Genomic DNA, 18,893 nt, shown 5'->3' on the forward strand with positions numbered 1-18,893 from the left:
CATATGCTACACTGAGAAGCACTTTTAACCACTCCAAAACACTGGGATGTGTGCGGAATACATCTGCAGTACTTTCAGGCAATTTGATTTGTCAGTTCTTCTTCTGAATATTCCAACCAGCAGAAAACAGAATTGCTTGAGCATTTTATGATATGCTGGATCAGTGTAACATGGGTGTTAACAGAAGATTGCATTTGAATAAAATTAAAGACTAAATGCATGTCAAACATAATGAAATAAAAATGAGCAAATGAGTCCGTACTAACAGAAGACTGTTACTCACTGCTATGCATGATCCAAGCATGTTAGAAAAAAAAAATCAAATGGGCATTAGCCATCAACCAATCACCTAGAGTGGAATTACACAAACACTGTAAATAAACTACATTTCTGTAATGAAGAACCTTCAAGACAACCTTTTCTGTTAATTAGAAAGTAGAAACCATTGCCAAAACCTGCTCAAAGCTTTTGGTACCAGAAACATTAGGTATAAACAAGAACAACAACTAAAAAAATCATGACCACACTGTGGCTGCTCACTCTAGCAAGTAAGTCTCTGAATCTATTGAGTATGGTCTAATAACCATTATCTGTTCTGAACGGTTCTTGAGCTACTTCTGGCCATACAGTCTAGCAATAGCACATTCAAAGGAAGCAGCTCACTGACCACTGAGTCCAAAGTATAGAAGTCAAGGAAGAGAATGATGACAGTGGGAGATGTTTCAGCCCTTTAGGACATCCTGACCCTGTGTTCTGTCTGTGAGGACCCCTGCCCACCCATGTTTCCCTGACTCTGGCTCATTCTGTCCTTCTGTCTGTGAGCGCCCGGCTCACTCGTGGACATCCCAAATTTCAGAAAGCAGAGGTGGGAGTTTCTTGTCTTGGAGGCGCAGAGCGAAGACTTGCTCTGAGTGGACGCTGCTCAGTGTGCGCAGGCTGACCAGCTTCATCAGCATCCGGGGAAACATCAGATGATCCTTAGGTGGGGATTAATGAGCAGTGGATGATTAGGAACACATAAGAATACTAGCAACATTTCAGCAGTTATACAGGGTTGTTATTGCTAACTAAAAATGATGTCAACTGAAATAAAATATAAATATTAGAAAAACTGAGATAAAAAAAACCTACAAAGAAATATAAAAATGACAAGCAAGACAAAAAAAAATTAAAACTAAAAAAACAAAATTCAACTGAAAATATAAAAATAACTACTAATTTAACATTGATAAATGCTATCATAATATATAAAAATGGTTATATTATAAGTTTATTGGTGCAAAGGTAGGATCATCAGTGCCACCAACTGGATGCAAAAGTACACAACAGGCAAAATATATAATGTCTTTGTTTTATGACAAAACACTAATATATTTACTATAATCTTACATAGATACACTACCATTCAAAAATTATTTTTTTATATCATTTATGATGCTATAAAAACATACAAAAAAAAATCCTTTTAAATATAAAATAAATTGTATTAATTAAAAAAAGAAGTTCCACAAAAAAAGTTTTACTGTATTTTTTATCAAACAAATGCAGTCTTGGCAAGCCTTTGTGACTTCTTTCAAAACATTATTAAAAAAAAATCTAACTGACCATAAACTGGATAACTTTAAAATGAACAAACTCAATCAAAACACTGATATTCTTTTTGCACAATCTTTTCTTCTTTAAGTGTTATGTTTGTCCTCTAAGGTGAATCATACTCACGTTGGGTCGTTTTATTCGGATGTAAGAGTGGAGAGCGTCCACATATGGCTGCTGTAGTCTTTCCACTAACTCATGATCCTGCACGTTCGGTCGGTCTGACCCCCACCACACACACACACACACACACGACAAGAATAGCAAGAGTTATTGACACAAATGAATAAGAATGATGCTGCATTTAATTTTTTTTTTTGTCAGAAAACGCCTTGGGAATAACTGCAGGATGCATCATTAAAAAGCTCTCAAATTAACCAGCAGCACACCAGATGCCAATCTCAAATTAGAATCTACTAAATCTAATGGGTTATTAAAAATGGCTTCCCCTTTCAAAACATGAAATTGTATTAAACCCCTTATGACACTCAAACAAAAGCTTAATGATTAGAAATCCATAATAGCATACTGATTACAAATAGTCTTCTATAGCAGGAGGTTTTGTGCCGTTATAAAATTGATTGTGCTCATAGTTATTTTGCTGTTCTTTTCTTTCTTCTCTCCTGAAAATGGGGTGCCCCTTTATTTCTAAACTGGGATAGGGACGAATAAAATCCTGATAAGACTCACCAGAAGACAAACAATATAATGTTGCTACTTGTGTCAAACTGACCTGCTGAGAAAATGTTGATAGCGATGAGCAAAGCGTACTCCGCCTCATCCAGGTGGAGGTCATTCATGCCTTTTGAAAACTCAAAGATGGGGTTGATGAACTCAAATTGCAGCCCTGCGGACGAGCCAGAGAGGACAGAGATCATTTTAGAGCATGAACAACAAAAACAGGTCTCAAATAAAACCACACGTAATATTCATTAAGCTTGAACTAGGTGGGGGACTACATTACCAAAATCTCTCTTTTTTTTTTATTAATGATAAGAATACATTTCACAATATAGCTATTTTCCTGATTTTATTTATCTGTGTTATTAAAAATAAGAACAACGGTGCAATTTAGACATACCTGTAAGCCCTAGTTATGAAAAACCATATTCTTCTTTATTGTAAGCATTAGAGATGTTTAAAACAAGAACCCATATAATAGTTTCATCCAGTACCTGCTTTGGCAAAATCTTCCTTATTATAACTGAAGTCTTTGAGAAAGGTGATGCTCTCTATCGCTGGGTTATAACGTCTGGAAGTCTCTAGCAGCATGATCTACAGGAGAAAATACAGTTTAGCAGCTATGTTAAACAAGCAGTACAGGCTGTGCTTAGTTTTTTTATGAGAAACAACATTTGTCACCAGGTGGCATTTTTTCCAAAAGTACTTTGTGTTAAAAAATAACAGCAACAACAACAGTGCCCCATCTGCGCACACAAAAAACAGCAACAGAGAATGACCGAAAACAATGTGGGTTAAGGGTCAGTCAAATCGAACCTCTATAGTGGAGGTCTTCAGCAGGGCGATCTGGTCCTCTCGGGTGAGCTCCAGGAAGCCAGGCAGCTGTTTAGCAAAGTCTACAATCTCCTGCACAGACATGATGGCCAGCTCAGTGAAATGAGCAAACCGCTGCTGTCGAACCTCTCGGTTAAGTGGGTCCTGACTCTGTGGCCAAGGCTGAAAAACAACAGATCCTGATGTAAACTTTTAGAATCAATGAGTCACAGCTTCAGAAAGATTCAATCTACTTGGCACAATGCATAACTGGATATTTGAAGGATTAAATACAGGCATTTCTGAGCAAACGCACAACAAAAAGCACAACTGTAGTTGAGATAATGCATTAAATGCTTTACAAAGCTGAGCAACAATAGCTTCACAAAAACCAGAGTAGTATGATTTCAGTCCGACTATTTCATTTTAAATTAACAAATTACTGTTTTTGTCTGCTTTAAATCATATGTGTAAGGCTCACTCAAATGCACTTACAGTAACTCTGGGCCGGTCGAGAAAAGAGCGTTTGTTGCACTGTTTCTGCATGGACACCAGTTTTTCGATCATCTCCTGCTGTTCAGGAGCCAGAGGGGGCATCTCAGGAGCAGGGCTGGGTGTTGGGACTGCAGAGGTACGTGCTGTCTCCTCTTCCTGTTTTTTCATCTTTTTTAGTCGGATCTGCTCTTCTGAGAGCACACCTACAAGAGACGGAGAGATAAAGCTGCTAATAGTTTGATAAGCTTAACAAGATGATCACAATGTCATATGAACATATCATAACAGATAAGATCAAAGATTGGATGGCATTTGTATGGAATGCTTGTGGCATTCATGTTTATGAAAAACTCCAGACATAGGTAAAAAAAAGAAAATCACACTGCTGTTCCAAAGTTTTTGATAAAATGTATATTTTTATTCAATAAGGATGCATGAATTCACAAAATGTTCTATTTCAAACAAAAGCTGTTGTTTTGAACTTTTCATTCATGAAAGAATGCTGAAAAAAAGTATAATGGTTTCTACCAAAATATTTAGCAGCACAACTGTTCTCAACATTGACAATGATTAGAAATGTTTTCCGAGCACCGAATCAGCATATAAGAAAGGTTTCTGAGAGATCATGTTACACTGAAGACTGGCGTGAAGGCAGCTGAAAATTCCACTTTGCCATCACAGGAATAAACTACATTTTAAAATGTTTTAAATAGGGCTGGGCAAGTTAACGCATTATTATCGCGTTAATGCATTAATTGATTAATGCTGACAATTATTTTATTGCGTGTTAACAGTTTTTTTATTATTATGAAAGTCTGTTCCTCACTGGTTCTGAATACACATACAAACAAATCATGGGTCACAGGAGCGGATGCTTCCGACAAAATTATTTCAGCTAAGCATCAGCATTTACAAACCACTGTCCACTAACTGCGCACTACTGCACACACGAGTCTCTACCCGCCCATCAAGTGTTGACCCACGCTGCACTCTGCTGCGATGGGTCCGTGATCATGCAGGTCTCTAATAGGTAGGTACCTGTTATAATGTTATGATCGAGGCTCTTTTGTTTTTCTATAAAAAAATATGAAATATTTTGTATAAAAATGTTAATGTCTTGGCAGTGACAAATAGCTTGTTTTATATTTAATTTAATTGCATTAATGTTATAAGTTGAGATTTAAGCTACAATAAATATTTTAACTGCTATTATGTAAAAGGAACACTGCTGTAAAAAGCACCTTATTTGTTTAAAGTGTTTGCAAACCAAATGTTACACTTTTGTTCATATAGCAGTAGGGCTACATTTAAATAAAACACTACTTTTGAATGCATTATTAGATTTGCGCATAACAATGCGATTAATCACTGACAATAATGCGATTAATTGCTCAAAAAAAAATTTTTTATCATTGCCCAGCACTAGATTTAAATAAAAAAAAAAAGTTATTTTATTTTGTCATATTTTACAATATTACTGTTCACTGTATTTCTAATCAAATAAAAGCTGCCTTGGTGAGCATAAGAAACTTCTTTCAAGAAGAGTCAAAGAGAGTGACTTACATTGCTCCAGCATGCCGGCCTCCCTGCACTTGCGCAGACGGCACTGCTGACACTTGCGGCGCATGTACATGTCCATCTCGCAGCGGCCCGAATTTTTGCAGGTGTATTGCGCTCCTTTGATGACGCTGCGTCTGAAGAAACCTTTACAGCCCTCACAGCTCAGCACATTGTAATGAAAGCCAGAAGCTTTGTCTCCACATACGCTACACACCTCATTCCCCAACATCTTGGGAGCAGGGCCTTTCTTTCTCTTGACTGGGTGACCCTCTGCACAAACACACAGGACAGAAACACTTCATATACAAATAAACAATGAGTTAATACCCTACAACCTTATGAATGAGTGCATTTGTGTTCACTTAACCAGTTAGGCCAGTTCATCCAAACGTACACATAGTCAAACTGACATGCATGTTCATACAGGAGTAAAAGTCACATGTTACATAATGGGTAAAGTTCAATTCTGCATGATCTGAATCCTTTTGCACTACAAGCAAGTTCAGAAGTAACCTCCAGTCATTCAGTCTCACCTGGTGCAGGTGTGTCCTCTGTGGGGTACATCTTGATGTCGCCGGGCTCCATGAGCAGCGGTTCGTTCAGCTCATTGTGTGAGGTGCCGTATGAGGCCGTCTGACTGACAATCTCCTGTTTCACTTCTGCTGTCGCTGCTGAAGGCCCCTCTTCACTGGCACAGCAGAGAGAGTCCCCTGTACACACATACCAACAGAACACAGTTCTATTACAGCTGGGTCTGATTATTAACAAGGTATTCAAAACAACCAACTAGTCATGCTGATTATGCTTAATAAACCAAAACCGCACATGGTCATGTATACGCTGTAACCCGTTTTCTTTTATCAGAATTAGCTCTTACTCCGATTTTGCACCAGCTATTAGATGCAATAACCCGCTTTCATTGAAGTGTGCATGTGTGATACGTGACAGGAGCACATCATTAGTGCAGATTTAAACGCATCTGGACAGAGCAAATGTTTAGCAGTAAAGAAAGAAGGAAATATATCACAAAAGCAGACTCTTTCATGACTCAGAAAATGATAAAAGTGTTCTCATCTCGTGCAGCAGAAGTAGAAGTGGTTCAGTCAAAACGTTGCTATATAACTGCATGAGAGGATATGAGCTGGAAGTTTCACGCTGACATGTTGCAAGCTTTATTTAACATCACAACTGACAAACACATGGAATACCCGTAGTCAGATATGCAAATTATTATATTTTGATGTCACTAAAAGAAAATAACCTGATTTATTAATAAAGTCATGTAAACACAGCTTACTTGCTTTGTCAGGTTACCGATGTGCATGTAAACGGGGAACCCTGGTTATTTTAATAAGCTGATATTTGTGAGTTCTCAGCTTACTGTTGTGCATGTTAACGTGCTCAATTAGAAATAACCACTAGAATTGATTTAATGTTGCATACACATGCCTTTTGGTCATGTCACATGCTTTGTTTTGCATGTTTATTATTATAATTATTATTATTACTATTATACAGAGAATCCTTACGACTATTCATTGACACAAGGTACCAAATAGTTGAAAATATCTTGAAAACCTTGAATAGACATTATGCTACATCTCTGGTTCTAATGAATGCTTATTACATATCAAAACAACATGCATAAATATAACACATGACCCAAATTTTGATGGATCAATTGGTTAATTGGGTTTTTACAAACATCAAAACACCCTGAAAATGGTTGATATGTTTTTAACCACATCTTTATATAAAACATACCTTTACACAAATGGTAGATTTATTATTCATGCTAAATTTATGCTTTAATTTAACTATATTAATCCAACTGTAAACTTCCAGTTTGGACACCAAAATGAAAATTGTGGCGTTTCCTCACTCTTATGTCATTATAAATCTGTATTTTTTTTTTTCAGGCTGTTATTTTAGTTCCACAGAATAACAGCCTGAGGGTGAGAAAATGATAGAACTGACTAACACGAATACAATTTCTATCAGGTTTGATATTTTGTTATTTATACAATAAATTCAAACATTATCTCTTAATAACTAATAACATCTTTCTGACTGAATACTGCAATTACTTTTCAATAACTGGTGTCAAGGTGATTCTAGTTGTTATATGAAATCGGTTCCTCAAGTTCACAAACCTTTCATTAAATATGTTGTAAAATAAAGCTTGTGTTATTGTTCTTAGGAATAAAAAGCCACTTGCATTGATAATATATTATCAAATTAAATGACATTCATATATTTATACGTGTGACTTCAGAGGTCAAATGTGTTCTGGCAACTTCTGATTTTTATCCCGTTATTGTATGCGAACATTTGACATTCTAGTAAAAGAAAAAATAGAGTCTTACCATGACCAACATCAGTGATATTAGTCGTAGAAAGGGTGGACATCTTCCACACAGCCACTTGTCATAACGAACCAAGACTGCACCTGGAGAAAACAATAAAAGCCAAAACTGAAGTCTTGAAAGACTGCCTGATTCTGTTTATAATGTTAAGTCACCAAAACTGCCTCAAACTGATACCATCTTTGGATATAAAATTTAATATTGAATCAAAACCATCCACAAAGTTGGGCAGCAAGCAGCCCAGCGTGTTCAGAATGCAATGACACACCTGACACCAGTACAGTTCCTTAAGTAGTCACACTTCTGTATGCAAAGCTCATAAAAACTGCACGGTCACCCTTTCACATTCTGGGAATTTTCTTAAGCTAAACTTTGCACAGCAAAACATAAAAATACAATTGAGAAATATTCGTCAAAATGAATGTATTTTTTTGCCGACTAAGCATGCTGTACGAACTAACTATTTGAGAATAGGAACTGAAAGCGGAAAATATATATATATTGGTCAAGACTGGTCATTCATGGGTGTTGCTTTGAGAGTTTTAAGAACATTAAAAAAAACAGAGGGATATCTGATTTGGGGACAGTATTTTTGGATAAAGGTTCAATCGCACTAACCCTGGTCTGACAAAAGTCAATGGGCAAAATAATCTGGTTATGTAATGTCATTTTCCTAATAGACTTCCAATGGTTGTTAAATTCCAGTTAAGTGGAATTTAAAGTTTAAAGTTTTTAGACATGTAAAATCACAGCTCTAACCAAACAGCAAGTTTCTTGGTCTGCCAGCAGAGTTCCTACACATTTTCCATTTTAAAAATCCATACTTTTCACCATTGAGGTGGGGGGTGTTAGTTCATTTGAGTTCCCTCTTTTCTTTCACTTTCAAATTAGAGGTAACTGAATTGCCGCAATCCGGAGTCAAGCAACTGTTCATTTGAGTTTTTTCTCTTTTCCTCTGATTTTTTGGCTTTCAAATAACTTGAAAAATGCTGTGCACATTTTACTTTCACTTTCAAATTAGTGGCAATTGGGCGTTCATTCAATTCAAGCAACAACAGCATCAAACTCATAGAACTTTTATTAAAGGTCCCATGACATGGATTATTTCCTATTCTTTAAATGCTTTTTAATGTTTCCTTAGGTGTACTTATATTGTTAGTATGATTTTTACATTTAAAATTTAGAAATAAAAAGCATTTTTTATATCCTGATATTAGCCCTCTGGCTTGAATGCTCTGTTTGAAGGGGCGTGTCTGCTGTGAGACTCGCAGAGTAAACGACAACTGTTGTGATTGGCTGACATCTTTGCATTTGAAATGCGTATTACATGTGGAACCCCTCTCAAATATATATATATATATATATATATATATATATATATTTACTATTACAGCTGTCGAGATTAACGAATCGTGGAAGTGTTGATTATATAATTATTTTTTCCGATCTTTTCCCATCACATGAAAGGCTGCAGTGATGAGCATTGAATAAACAGAGTCTGTTTATCGCGTGAATGCAGTGATCTCGTCATTATTGCAACACGTTTTCTCTCACAAAATGCTTTCACCACAACTAACAGCAAACACATGAATACAGTAAGAGCTTTGTTGTGCAACAAAAGTTACATGCACACAAGAAACATTTTTGCGCCCCTGATTTTTTTTTTTTTTTGCATTACAATTTCTAGTTTTATATAACTTATTTCCTTAGTGCATCACTGGAATCTTACTATGAATAAAACGAGAGGATGGATGCACATGAATTAACGGGGATCTATTTGCTCAAAATTTGGCTTTTCTTGGTATTATCTCTTATAATCGAGGCCTAATGTCAAATTTAACACATCCGATGTTGCAGCAGAGAAACCATGACACTTGACACCTGACACCTTTAAAAAAATATATAAAAGATTTGGCTTTCATCAGGGCAGTATGCTAAAGGTCTCTTTAATGCATATATTGCCCTATCTGCTAAGTTTAATGGTTTCTCGGGCACACATAAAAGTCTGTAGATTTTTTTGTTTTTGCAAAGGTCCTTGAGGCTATGTAATACGGTGCTAAGAATATAGTGAGAAGAAACACAAAATGCTTATAACCTGCATTTTGCATAATGAAAAAGTGCATCTTGAATTCATTCAGTTGTATTTGACAATCACTAAAGAATCATTAAACAGCTTCCATGAAACATCACTTCTTTGTATGATACATTTATTTTAATTCAATTATAAATTTTCTATTACAAAAAAAAAAAAAAACTAAATAGGGGCAACAGTCTGGAAACACAAATACTTTTCCATACTCCGATTTCTTTTTTCTTTACTTTTCCAGACCCCGTAGGATCCCTGTGCCAGTGAACTTTGTGTGGACAGTCCACAAGCACAGGTCCTGCCTTCTTTATCTGGGAAATTTTGCCATGCTAGGGTAAATGTGACCACGCCTTAAAATAAAGCAAAGTATGCGGATTCAATTCCACAATATGACCTTATCAGTTATAAGCAAAAGAAAAACATGCCTCACAAAAATAAAATGCCTCCTAAGAAAACCAAAAACCAACAACAACAAAAAAAAAAGGTTTCTATGGGTAATTTCTTTTAATATCAATGTCCTTAATTGACAGGCCAAATGCATTCCAGCTCCTCCCAAAGAAATTATATTGATGAAGATATGAAGAAATTAAGTAGTATTCACTACTTACATTCAAATGCACAGTAAACTTTTTTTCTCAGACCAAACACAAACAAATATTCAAATACCCAACTATTCATTAAAATAGCTGTACTTATTTTCTAATTCAAAAAGAATACCTAACTTCAGCTATAGCGTAACTATTTAGTTCAGTTTTTAGTACTTTTCATTTTATGATTCTTTTCTTTTCTTTAAACAGTAGTAAAAGTAATAAAGATTTATATTATTGGTCATCATAACAATAAAAAATATTACCAGCTTAATTGTTGCATGCCAGAATTTAAATATATGCATATCTTAATGCTTATGTATCAAAAAGATCAGTTACAAAATATGAATTAGGTTGTCACAAAGCAGGTTTACAAAGCCTAATATCTGAAAGATAAGCATCTAACTATAGACAAAGAACATGGACTTAAGCATTATGGTAAACTGAACAAAAAAAGTGAAATTCTTTCTGCATACAATAAAAACACCTAAAATGCATTGCTATTTACAGAACAGGTGTGCCCAGATCTGTTCCCCAAGGGCCACTGTCCTGCAGAGTTTAACTCTAACCCTGATTAAACACAGCTCAACCAGCTAATCAAGGATTTCCGACTAACTAGTAGAAACTTCCAGGCAAGTGTGTTGGAGTGGGTTGAAGCAGCAGAATAAGTTCATGAGTGAGAGCTCCACTTACCCCTAGCGTGATGATTTGTTATTGTCTGTCCATGTTGTTCTCTGAGTCACTAGCAGCACATCATGTTTATCCTCTCCAACAGTCTGGATGCCATCAGAGGAAACTTCTCTCCTATAATTGACTCTTCTGTGTTGCAGCTTTCTGACTGACAGCAAAACAAAGAGAGAAAAAAACAACAATCTGACTTCTGTGTGGAGGTTGAACGGCTCCAATGCTGAGGTGTCAAAACAAGAAAGAAATGACAGAAGAGAAGGTGGGCGAGTGAGTGAGAGAGAGAGGGAGAGGAGAAAAAAGGAGGGAGGAAAAAAGAGAGCAAGAGGGCACACGAGAGGTTACTAGCGGTCGTTCACATGGCTGTGAAATCCCTACAGAGGCCTGAGCTCCTGCAAGTGTGTCTCCCAAAGCACATATTTTACACATCTTGGAATTTAGAAACATATGGAGTCACTGAAAAGATGCACAAAAAAACATCTAAAAAAAAAAAATTCACCACTAAAATTATGACATCCTGTAAAACCTGGATGTTATTTATGCATTTACTGAATTCAAAATAAGCAGTAATGGGAGTACCACACTAGACATCATAAAAAGTTTGTGCTTTAACAGTCTAAATAATGTCATCCAGGAGACAACCCCGACATGCCTCATCCCACAGTTACAGCTATCCCAGAAACTGATCCAAGTCCAGGTTATGTCACCACCAGCGGTACAAAACTTAGGAAATAAAACAAATAAAATTGAAACAGCAACTATAGAACCATAAAAAGTCAGAAACTCTTATCAGCCCCAGAGAATAAACAATAAAAACAACCATTTCTAATACACACGCTGTAAAGTAAAATATACTTTACAAGATTCTAAAGAGATTTTTTTTTCATAAATAGCATGACAGTCAGCACACATTATAGCAGCTCTAAGAAATAACAATGGTTCAGCTGAAAAAAGGAGAAAGAATCGAGTCATCTGCCAGAACAAGAGTCTCAATTCCCCTTTGTTCAAGGGTTCAATGAATTGTATAGATCCTATCTGAATTAAACACCCATTAAAAACACATTGAACGTGACCTGAAGTAAACCAATGGAAGGCTTCTTACAGTGTCCAATGTTCTGTACTTATCAGTGGGCTGTTACCTTTGTCCTGTCAACCAGTGTGCTCTACATCTGCCAGAACAAGAGTCAGCTCATCTGCTGGCAGATATGATCGTCTGAACAACTGAAACAAGAATAATTCAGACTACTTCATTTCAGAAGAGAGCCTAGTTAATTCGCTTGTGTTCATTTGCAGGGTGTTTATCTGCTGCCTGAGAGATTCAAACCCAGAAATAGGTTAAAGTTAAGATTCAGCTGGTTTTAGGAAGTGGTGTTTTCCAATTCTGTACAAGCTTCCTCTAAATTTGTCATGAGAATGAAGAGGAAGAAATCCTTACTATACATAGGATGCAGATTCATAATGCAAGGCGGCAACACACGATTTAGTCTAAATTACTGTTGGCTTACACCCTCAACATGGAACTACTTTTGCTGATACAAAAAAAAAACAAAAAAAAAACGGCAAAGCAACATAGAGGCGATGCGTAGGCTGGTTTCCATGTCTATCACCAAACTGAAAGAGGTTTTACAGAAAATGGGCACAAAATTCACCCACCATTTCATGCAGACTATAAAATGGTGGGTAAGAGGTAAATTATACATGAACTATATATGAACAGGGTGTCACACTTGTGGCATCGCCTTAAAGGTAAGACTTTCTCCACGACTGTAAATAAACAACTTGTCAGACACAAATGACAGAGGTTAAAACTGCTCTTTCACAGATATTCAGGCGGCAATGACTGCACACTAACTCCTACATTAAAATAACTGTATTCCTCACAAAGAGGTCTAGGAAAAATTATGTCTCATAGTTGAAAATGGCTCAAATTTAAGCACTTGCTAATATGTTTATTACAGAGTGACATGTTAAAGGTTGGGTACAGTATATTAGGTTGTGTGTAATCATAGACGCACTGCTATTGAAATTGGATGAAATTGAGATAATGGCAGATCTGAGAAAATTGGCTCTATCCAAAGGTTGCTGACTGGATTTTGAGATGCAAACATTGCACAAAAACAATGGAAGCATGAGGTGTCTGCAGAACAAAAGTGGGCCTTTCTAAATTTGTGGGTATTTTCAAACTGGTGGGTGTTAATGAATCCTGCGATGAAAATGATGCCTCTTCACCCCTCCCCTAAAAACAACCATCACTGTGATGTGAGCAAACTGATAAGCTGCTCACTACAGAGCTGATGGGTTAAGTTCAATGTCCAGCTACCCTTCGGCCCAACCACATCCTAACTACCCTACTACATCAAGCTCAACCCATTACATCCAGAGAGGGGGAGCTGGATGTCATTTGGCTCTGCAGTGAGCAAATCAGGTAACACCATTAAAAACGCCCCTCCATTATGTCCCTGTCTGGTTACTCCAATTACTGTCCTGCAGAGACCAATGGAGGCAGTTGAACACAAGCTTGTAAGGATGGATTTACACAGACTAAATCAGTTGTGGCGAATGTCAGTCCGGGAGAGCCGGAGAGCCGCAGCCCTGCAGAGTTTTGCTTCAACCCTAATCAAACACAACTGAACAAGTTATTCAAGGTCTGAAGGGTTACTAGAAAGCCACAGGCAGGTGAGTTTTAATTAGGGTTGGAGCTGAATTCTGCAGGGCTGTGGATCTCCAGGACCGGAGTTTGCCCATCTCTGGATTACATGATTGGATAAGTCTGGTATAAGTCATAGTTCTGGCTTAGTTCATACACTGTTTTTACATTATTTAAAAAAATCATGCATTAACGTGATTTGTGTCACCAACCAATGCACAGGCTGGGGAAAAAACAACATAGATAATAAATAAAATCAATCTAAATAGATGAAAAGAAAAAGTGAGTCAGTTTAGAGTTAACAGTGTTTAACACCTGACATTGGGAATGGCTAACACAAATGTTGCAGCTAGTGCAGCTGTTGTCATCTTCTCCAATTATGTAGGGTATACAGTATTCAACATTTGAAGAGGATCAAAAAACTTAATCAAAGTTTACCTATGAAAAGGACGCATTTTGGTTTTAGGACACCTTTGATGAAAGGTTTTGATCCACTTCAAATGTTGAATACTGTATTCTCAGTATCATTTCAAATCTGGGGAGAAATGTTTCCCTCACATTGTGATATTAATGTCAACTCAGCAGATCACGGTCTGCTCTTGCTCTGTCTTCATCTCTGTGTTTCTAAATTATGGTTATTTAATCTGTATTTGGAGAAGATTCGTCTTCATTTAAATGATTTAATTATTATTAATAATATCATTTCGCGCTCTGTGCTCAGAGAGTTCCTGGAGACGCTGACGCAGAGATCTTCTGCTCGTCGCTGGAGGCAGGAGTCACGCAACTACGTTTCAATTCTAGATTGAAAACAGATCTATTTAAAACAGTGACACTGCTGTCATCATAATAACTATCAGCATATTTTTTTAGGTTACTCGATCTATCAAATCAGAGGACCGGAACAGATGTATAAACAGCTCACTAGACCTCTGTAACTAGTATATCACACGCATTACTGTGAAGGATTCCGAGTAAATCAGCCGGCTTTAGTCTGCACTTCACCCCAAATACTGTCACTCTAGGATTAGGCTCTAATGAACCCAGGACATGATCAAAAAGGCAGATTACGACTCATAAAACTATACTTAAAAGAAGGGTTAAAGGTGATCAGTTAGCCAAAACACCCTGTTAGCCTGGGCTCCTTAAACAACACTGGTGTAACAAAATAAACATAAAACAACCCCTTCAACTACCACTTAAACACTGAGAGATTAAACCGGACAACTTTACGTTAAGTGTGTTCATGTCAAATGTCGTTTGATCCAGGGTGTTTACAAGTGTTATATTAAGCACCTAGCACTGACAGACATGTCTCCATCATGACAGCTAACTTAGATGAGCTAACACCTTATCACACAGACCCCGGTCCTCGAGACGTCACGTGATCAAATGAAAATAACGCTACTTTTCCAGTGATACCTTGCTTCGCTGAAGATGACAAGATCTTTAATCCAGCACGGTGGCGATGTGAAGAGAGAAACGCCTCACGTTAGGTAGGCCACGGAAAGAGAGCGCTCTAAGATGGCTAACGATAGTTACACACAATCACAGGACTGTTGTTGTCTTCTGCCTTCAAAATAAAAGTGCCTTAGTGATGCATCTGAATTATATATTTGACGGGATAATCGCTATAAATATGTCTAATAACTAACTTTCTGTAAACAGTGGTGGAAAATGTAGGATTATTTTAAAGAATAAAAAAAAATTCGGTCGAAAAACAACGTTGTAAACAAGATATGTATCTGAACTTTAAGCTGTAGTTGGCGATATATACTCGGTTTATTAATTAATACTGAGGGAACAGCAGTTGAAAGAAATTGAATAGTACACAAACACGGACATTAACTTGGGCAGTGTTTGTTTTCTGTATTTTTGTAATGGGGAATTGTATATTTTAGATGCTGTAACTTGACAATCTATTCAATAACATATTCACTCATTATTTTATATGCTATGTGTGATTTAGTGGTGATGCGCATCATTAACAGAAGTAACTTATGTGTAAAAGTAAAAAAGCAAATATTTAAAGCAGAGTAAAATGTGTACTCTCATTGCCGAGGGATGCTTTCGGTTTAACTTACTGGTCTTCTGCCATATGAATACGTTTATTGCAGAAATAGTAAAATAGCACGCCTTACCGTGTACAAAAGAGTACTTTACAGACGTTATGGTCAGTATTTTTGAAGTCCGGCAGATGGCAGTAAGACTCTTATATGTTTTGCTGCATCCATAAATGAAGAAAAACCGGTTCGACCGTCACGGGATTCAAACAAACAAAAATACCGTGTTAAGAAGGCATTTGACTCTGTTTATATAAGGGAACTTAAACCGAGTTACATATAAATCGTAAACGTAAAAAAGATAAGATATATACGAAACGCATAATGCATTTAAACTTTTACAGCTTCGGTGTAGGACCTGGCATGTAAATGGTTGAATGAATGCTTGGATACAAATGTGTAGCAGAGTTGATCAATACAAAGTAGTCTTGAAATTACTGTAAAGAACAAATCTATTAACCATGCGGAGAAGACCACAGTCTGCGGCTTTGACATCGGCATTTTTAAGGTCTGGGAGATTTATTGTGTGTTGTTTTCACCGACGTTATCTTGTCCAGTCTAATGTTAAAGTGTATTCTAATGCTGCAGTGTTATTTAATATCACAATTAATGGTGGTTACCTGAACAAGTCACAGTGTTGGGTGATTTACTGTACTGCCTGGCAGCTGAAATGCATGACATTATGATTCAATTAACTTCTCTTAAAAATCATGCTAGATTTTTTTATACTAGAATTTATGATGAACATGCTGTACTTTGTTTTAAAGCAGGGCTGGGAGTGAGAAACCCGTTTCTGCAGCTGCAGCACAGTCGCAGTTTCACACAGACCTCTGGCTCTGTTTCACTCTGCAGAACTGGATATTGGACTTTGGGAGGCCAATTGCTATGGTACAAGTTAACTCAAGCTGTGATGTTTATGCATTCATGAATTATATCTTCTTTAGTACTGATAAAAATTGTTATATTTTTAATTTAGATCATAATGCCCCTGGAATGGTTTCCTCTAAATAAACCCAGTGTTGGAGATTATTTTCACATGGCATATAATGTCATCACACCATTCCTATTGCTGAAGGTACACTTTCTTCTACTACATTAAAAATATTAACAGAAGAATGTATTTACACACCACAGTTGACTTTATTGTGAACAGCGCTCTCTTCCACCCTCAGTACCCATGGCTGAAGTGCTCCCATGCTCCCCGGGCACTGGATACTGTATATAGCACTGGATATATAGGGTGTGTGTTAACAATGTATTCACTACTCACTGCTGTGTGTGTGCACTTGGATGAGCTAAATGCAAAGCACCGATTCCGAGTATGGGTTACCATACTTGGCAAATGTCACGGCTTTCACTTTCATATGTGCTTTTGCTTGAGATATAGGCCTATCTGTAAAATTAGACATTTACATTTATTCATGTAACAGCTCATATCCAAAGCACTTATAATGTAACCAGTGCTGGTAGATAAAGAAAGGTGAGACTTGTTGAAGGCCAGTCTAACTGCTGCGTTCTGAACCATTTGTAAGAGATTTCATTGCACACGATGGAAGTCCAGCCAGAAGAGCATTGCAGTAGTCCAGCCTAGAAATGATAAGAGCCTGGACAAGAAGTTGCGCAGCATGTTCCATTAATAAAGTGTTGTTTTGAACTAAACATGACTGTCTTAAACATTTTGTAGCTGATTGAGCGGAGTCCCACAGCCCTTCCTCGCTCTGCTGTTTACCTCTGCATCATCACCTTTGTCATGGGAGCTAGCATACACCTGGTAGGAGACTCTATTAACCATCGCCTCATCCTCAGTGGATACCAGCTTCACCTTTCTGTCAGAGAAAACCCCATTATCAAAGATCTGAAGCCTGCCTCACTGGTACAGTAGATAAACGTACAGATCAACCAAATTATTTGCTCTTTTGGAACACAGTTTTTTTTTATGACAATGGTAACAAATCTTTTATGTGGTTTCCAGATTGATTCCTTTGAGCTTCTGTATTACTATGATGAGCACTTAGGGCATTCCATGTGGTAAGTGTACTTTCCGTACTCATATTTTATCTATAACTGTTCTACAATTTACAAGTTTATGTGTGTAAATCACCCCATGTTATCATTATAGGTACGTCCCTTTCTTTCTCATCCTCTTCCTATATTTCACTGGCTGCTTTACACAAGTTAAAGATGAGAAGATGCCTTACTCAGGCTGGCTGCTACTTGGCCCCAGTGCGGTGTACTATTGGTTAGTGAATTATTCCTTCAAATTCAAACAACAATTTTATTTCTGTTAAGTAATTTTTAAGTGAAACAGAGTATCTAATGAAACATTAATGTTGTCCAAACATTGCTGTGGTTTATTTCTGCAGGTATCTGATTACTGAGGGGCAGATCTTTGTCCTGTATGTCTTCACCTTTTTTGCGATGGTTGCCACTGTGATGCGCCAGAGGCGGATGGGCTTTGTGTTAGACAGCAATGGCCGTTTCCTCATCTATAACTTCATCATTACTCTGGGATTAGTTCTGGTTTGGGTCGCATATCTGTGGAATGATAAAGTTTTGCGCAAAAAGTATCCTGGTATCATATATGTTCCAGAGCCTTGGTCCTTCTATACCTTACACATCAAAGGCAGTTAAATACTAACAGCAAATCTGAACTAGATTCAATTGACATTTCTCCAGTATAATGCTTTGACCAAGTTTAATGGCACTTTTAGGGAAACTGAACATTTAATTTAGTTCCAGTGTTACTGAAAGGGATTGTTCATCCAAAAATGAAAATTCTGTCATCATTTACTCACCCACAGGTTGTTCCAAAACCCTTGAGGTGTTCCAAACCTTTACTGGTTTCTTGTTGACCACAAAAGAAAGTATTTTGAAAAATGTTGGTAACCAAACAGTTGACGGTAGCCATTTACTTCCACAGTATGGAGAGTTAAAAAAAATTAATAAATAAAAAATACAAACTGGTTACCAATATTCTTAAAATGCCTGATGTGTTCAACAGAAGAAGAAAAAACAGGTAAATGATGACAGTTTTCATTTTTGGGTGAACTATCCCTTTAAAGAGTTGGATCTAGTTTAGTTTAGGTTTGAATCTTCACAAGGCAAACTATTCACTGACATGTTTGTAATTTTGGTGTACTGAATAATAAAGCCATCTATTTATTGAGGCTTACAGTAAGAGAATGTTGCTTTTATGTCCTTGTTTTATCTGAATAAAGTGTGTACTCCCTATATGTAATGAGTCATTGAGTGTGGTCATGAGCTGCACCTACTGTAGCAGACAGTGTAATGTGACAGCTGGACTCCTATATCAATGTTCCT

The 18,893-nt window shown here is 37.0% G+C and overlaps 2 protein-coding genes across 2 annotated transcripts; one reads left to right on the plus strand and one right to left on the minus strand.

Annotated features, from left to right (window-relative positions):
• Nucleotides 1-69: 69 nt before the first annotated feature.
• Nucleotides 70-15,092, minus strand: nr1h3 (nuclear receptor subfamily 1, group H, member 3). The gene is made up of 11 exons (XM_059531457.1): nucleotides 14,932-15,092; nucleotides 10,875-11,019; nucleotides 7,509-7,591; nucleotides 5,676-5,852; nucleotides 5,146-5,412; nucleotides 3,583-3,785; nucleotides 3,091-3,270; nucleotides 2,769-2,868; nucleotides 2,327-2,440; nucleotides 1,720-1,814; nucleotides 70-977 (listed from the first exon to the last, which is right to left on the minus strand). Exons 3-11 carry the CDS (start codon nucleotides 7,549-7,551, stop codon nucleotides 831-833), a joined length of 1,326 nt encoding a protein of 441 aa, XP_059387440.1. The 5' UTR covers nucleotides 7,552-7,591; nucleotides 10,875-11,019; nucleotides 14,932-15,092; the 3' UTR covers nucleotides 70-830.
• Nucleotides 15,093-15,871: 779 nt separating this feature from the next.
• Nucleotides 15,872-18,805, plus strand: cln6a (CLN6 transmembrane ER protein a). The gene is made up of 7 exons (XM_059531601.1): nucleotides 15,872-16,080; nucleotides 16,343-16,460; nucleotides 16,549-16,647; nucleotides 17,257-17,445; nucleotides 17,545-17,600; nucleotides 17,692-17,811; nucleotides 17,936-18,805. Exons 1-7 carry the CDS (start codon nucleotides 16,034-16,036, stop codon nucleotides 18,201-18,203), a joined length of 897 nt encoding a protein of 298 aa, XP_059387584.1. The 5' UTR covers nucleotides 15,872-16,033; the 3' UTR covers nucleotides 18,204-18,805.
• The last annotated feature ends 88 nt before the right edge of the window (nucleotides 18,806-18,893 follow it).

The sequence above is a fragment of the Carassius carassius genome, chromosome 3 (genome assembly GCF_963082965.1).
Source record: "Carassius carassius chromosome 3, fCarCar2.1, whole genome shotgun sequence".
NCBI lineage: Eukaryota > Metazoa > Chordata > Actinopteri > Cypriniformes > Cyprinidae > Carassius > Carassius carassius.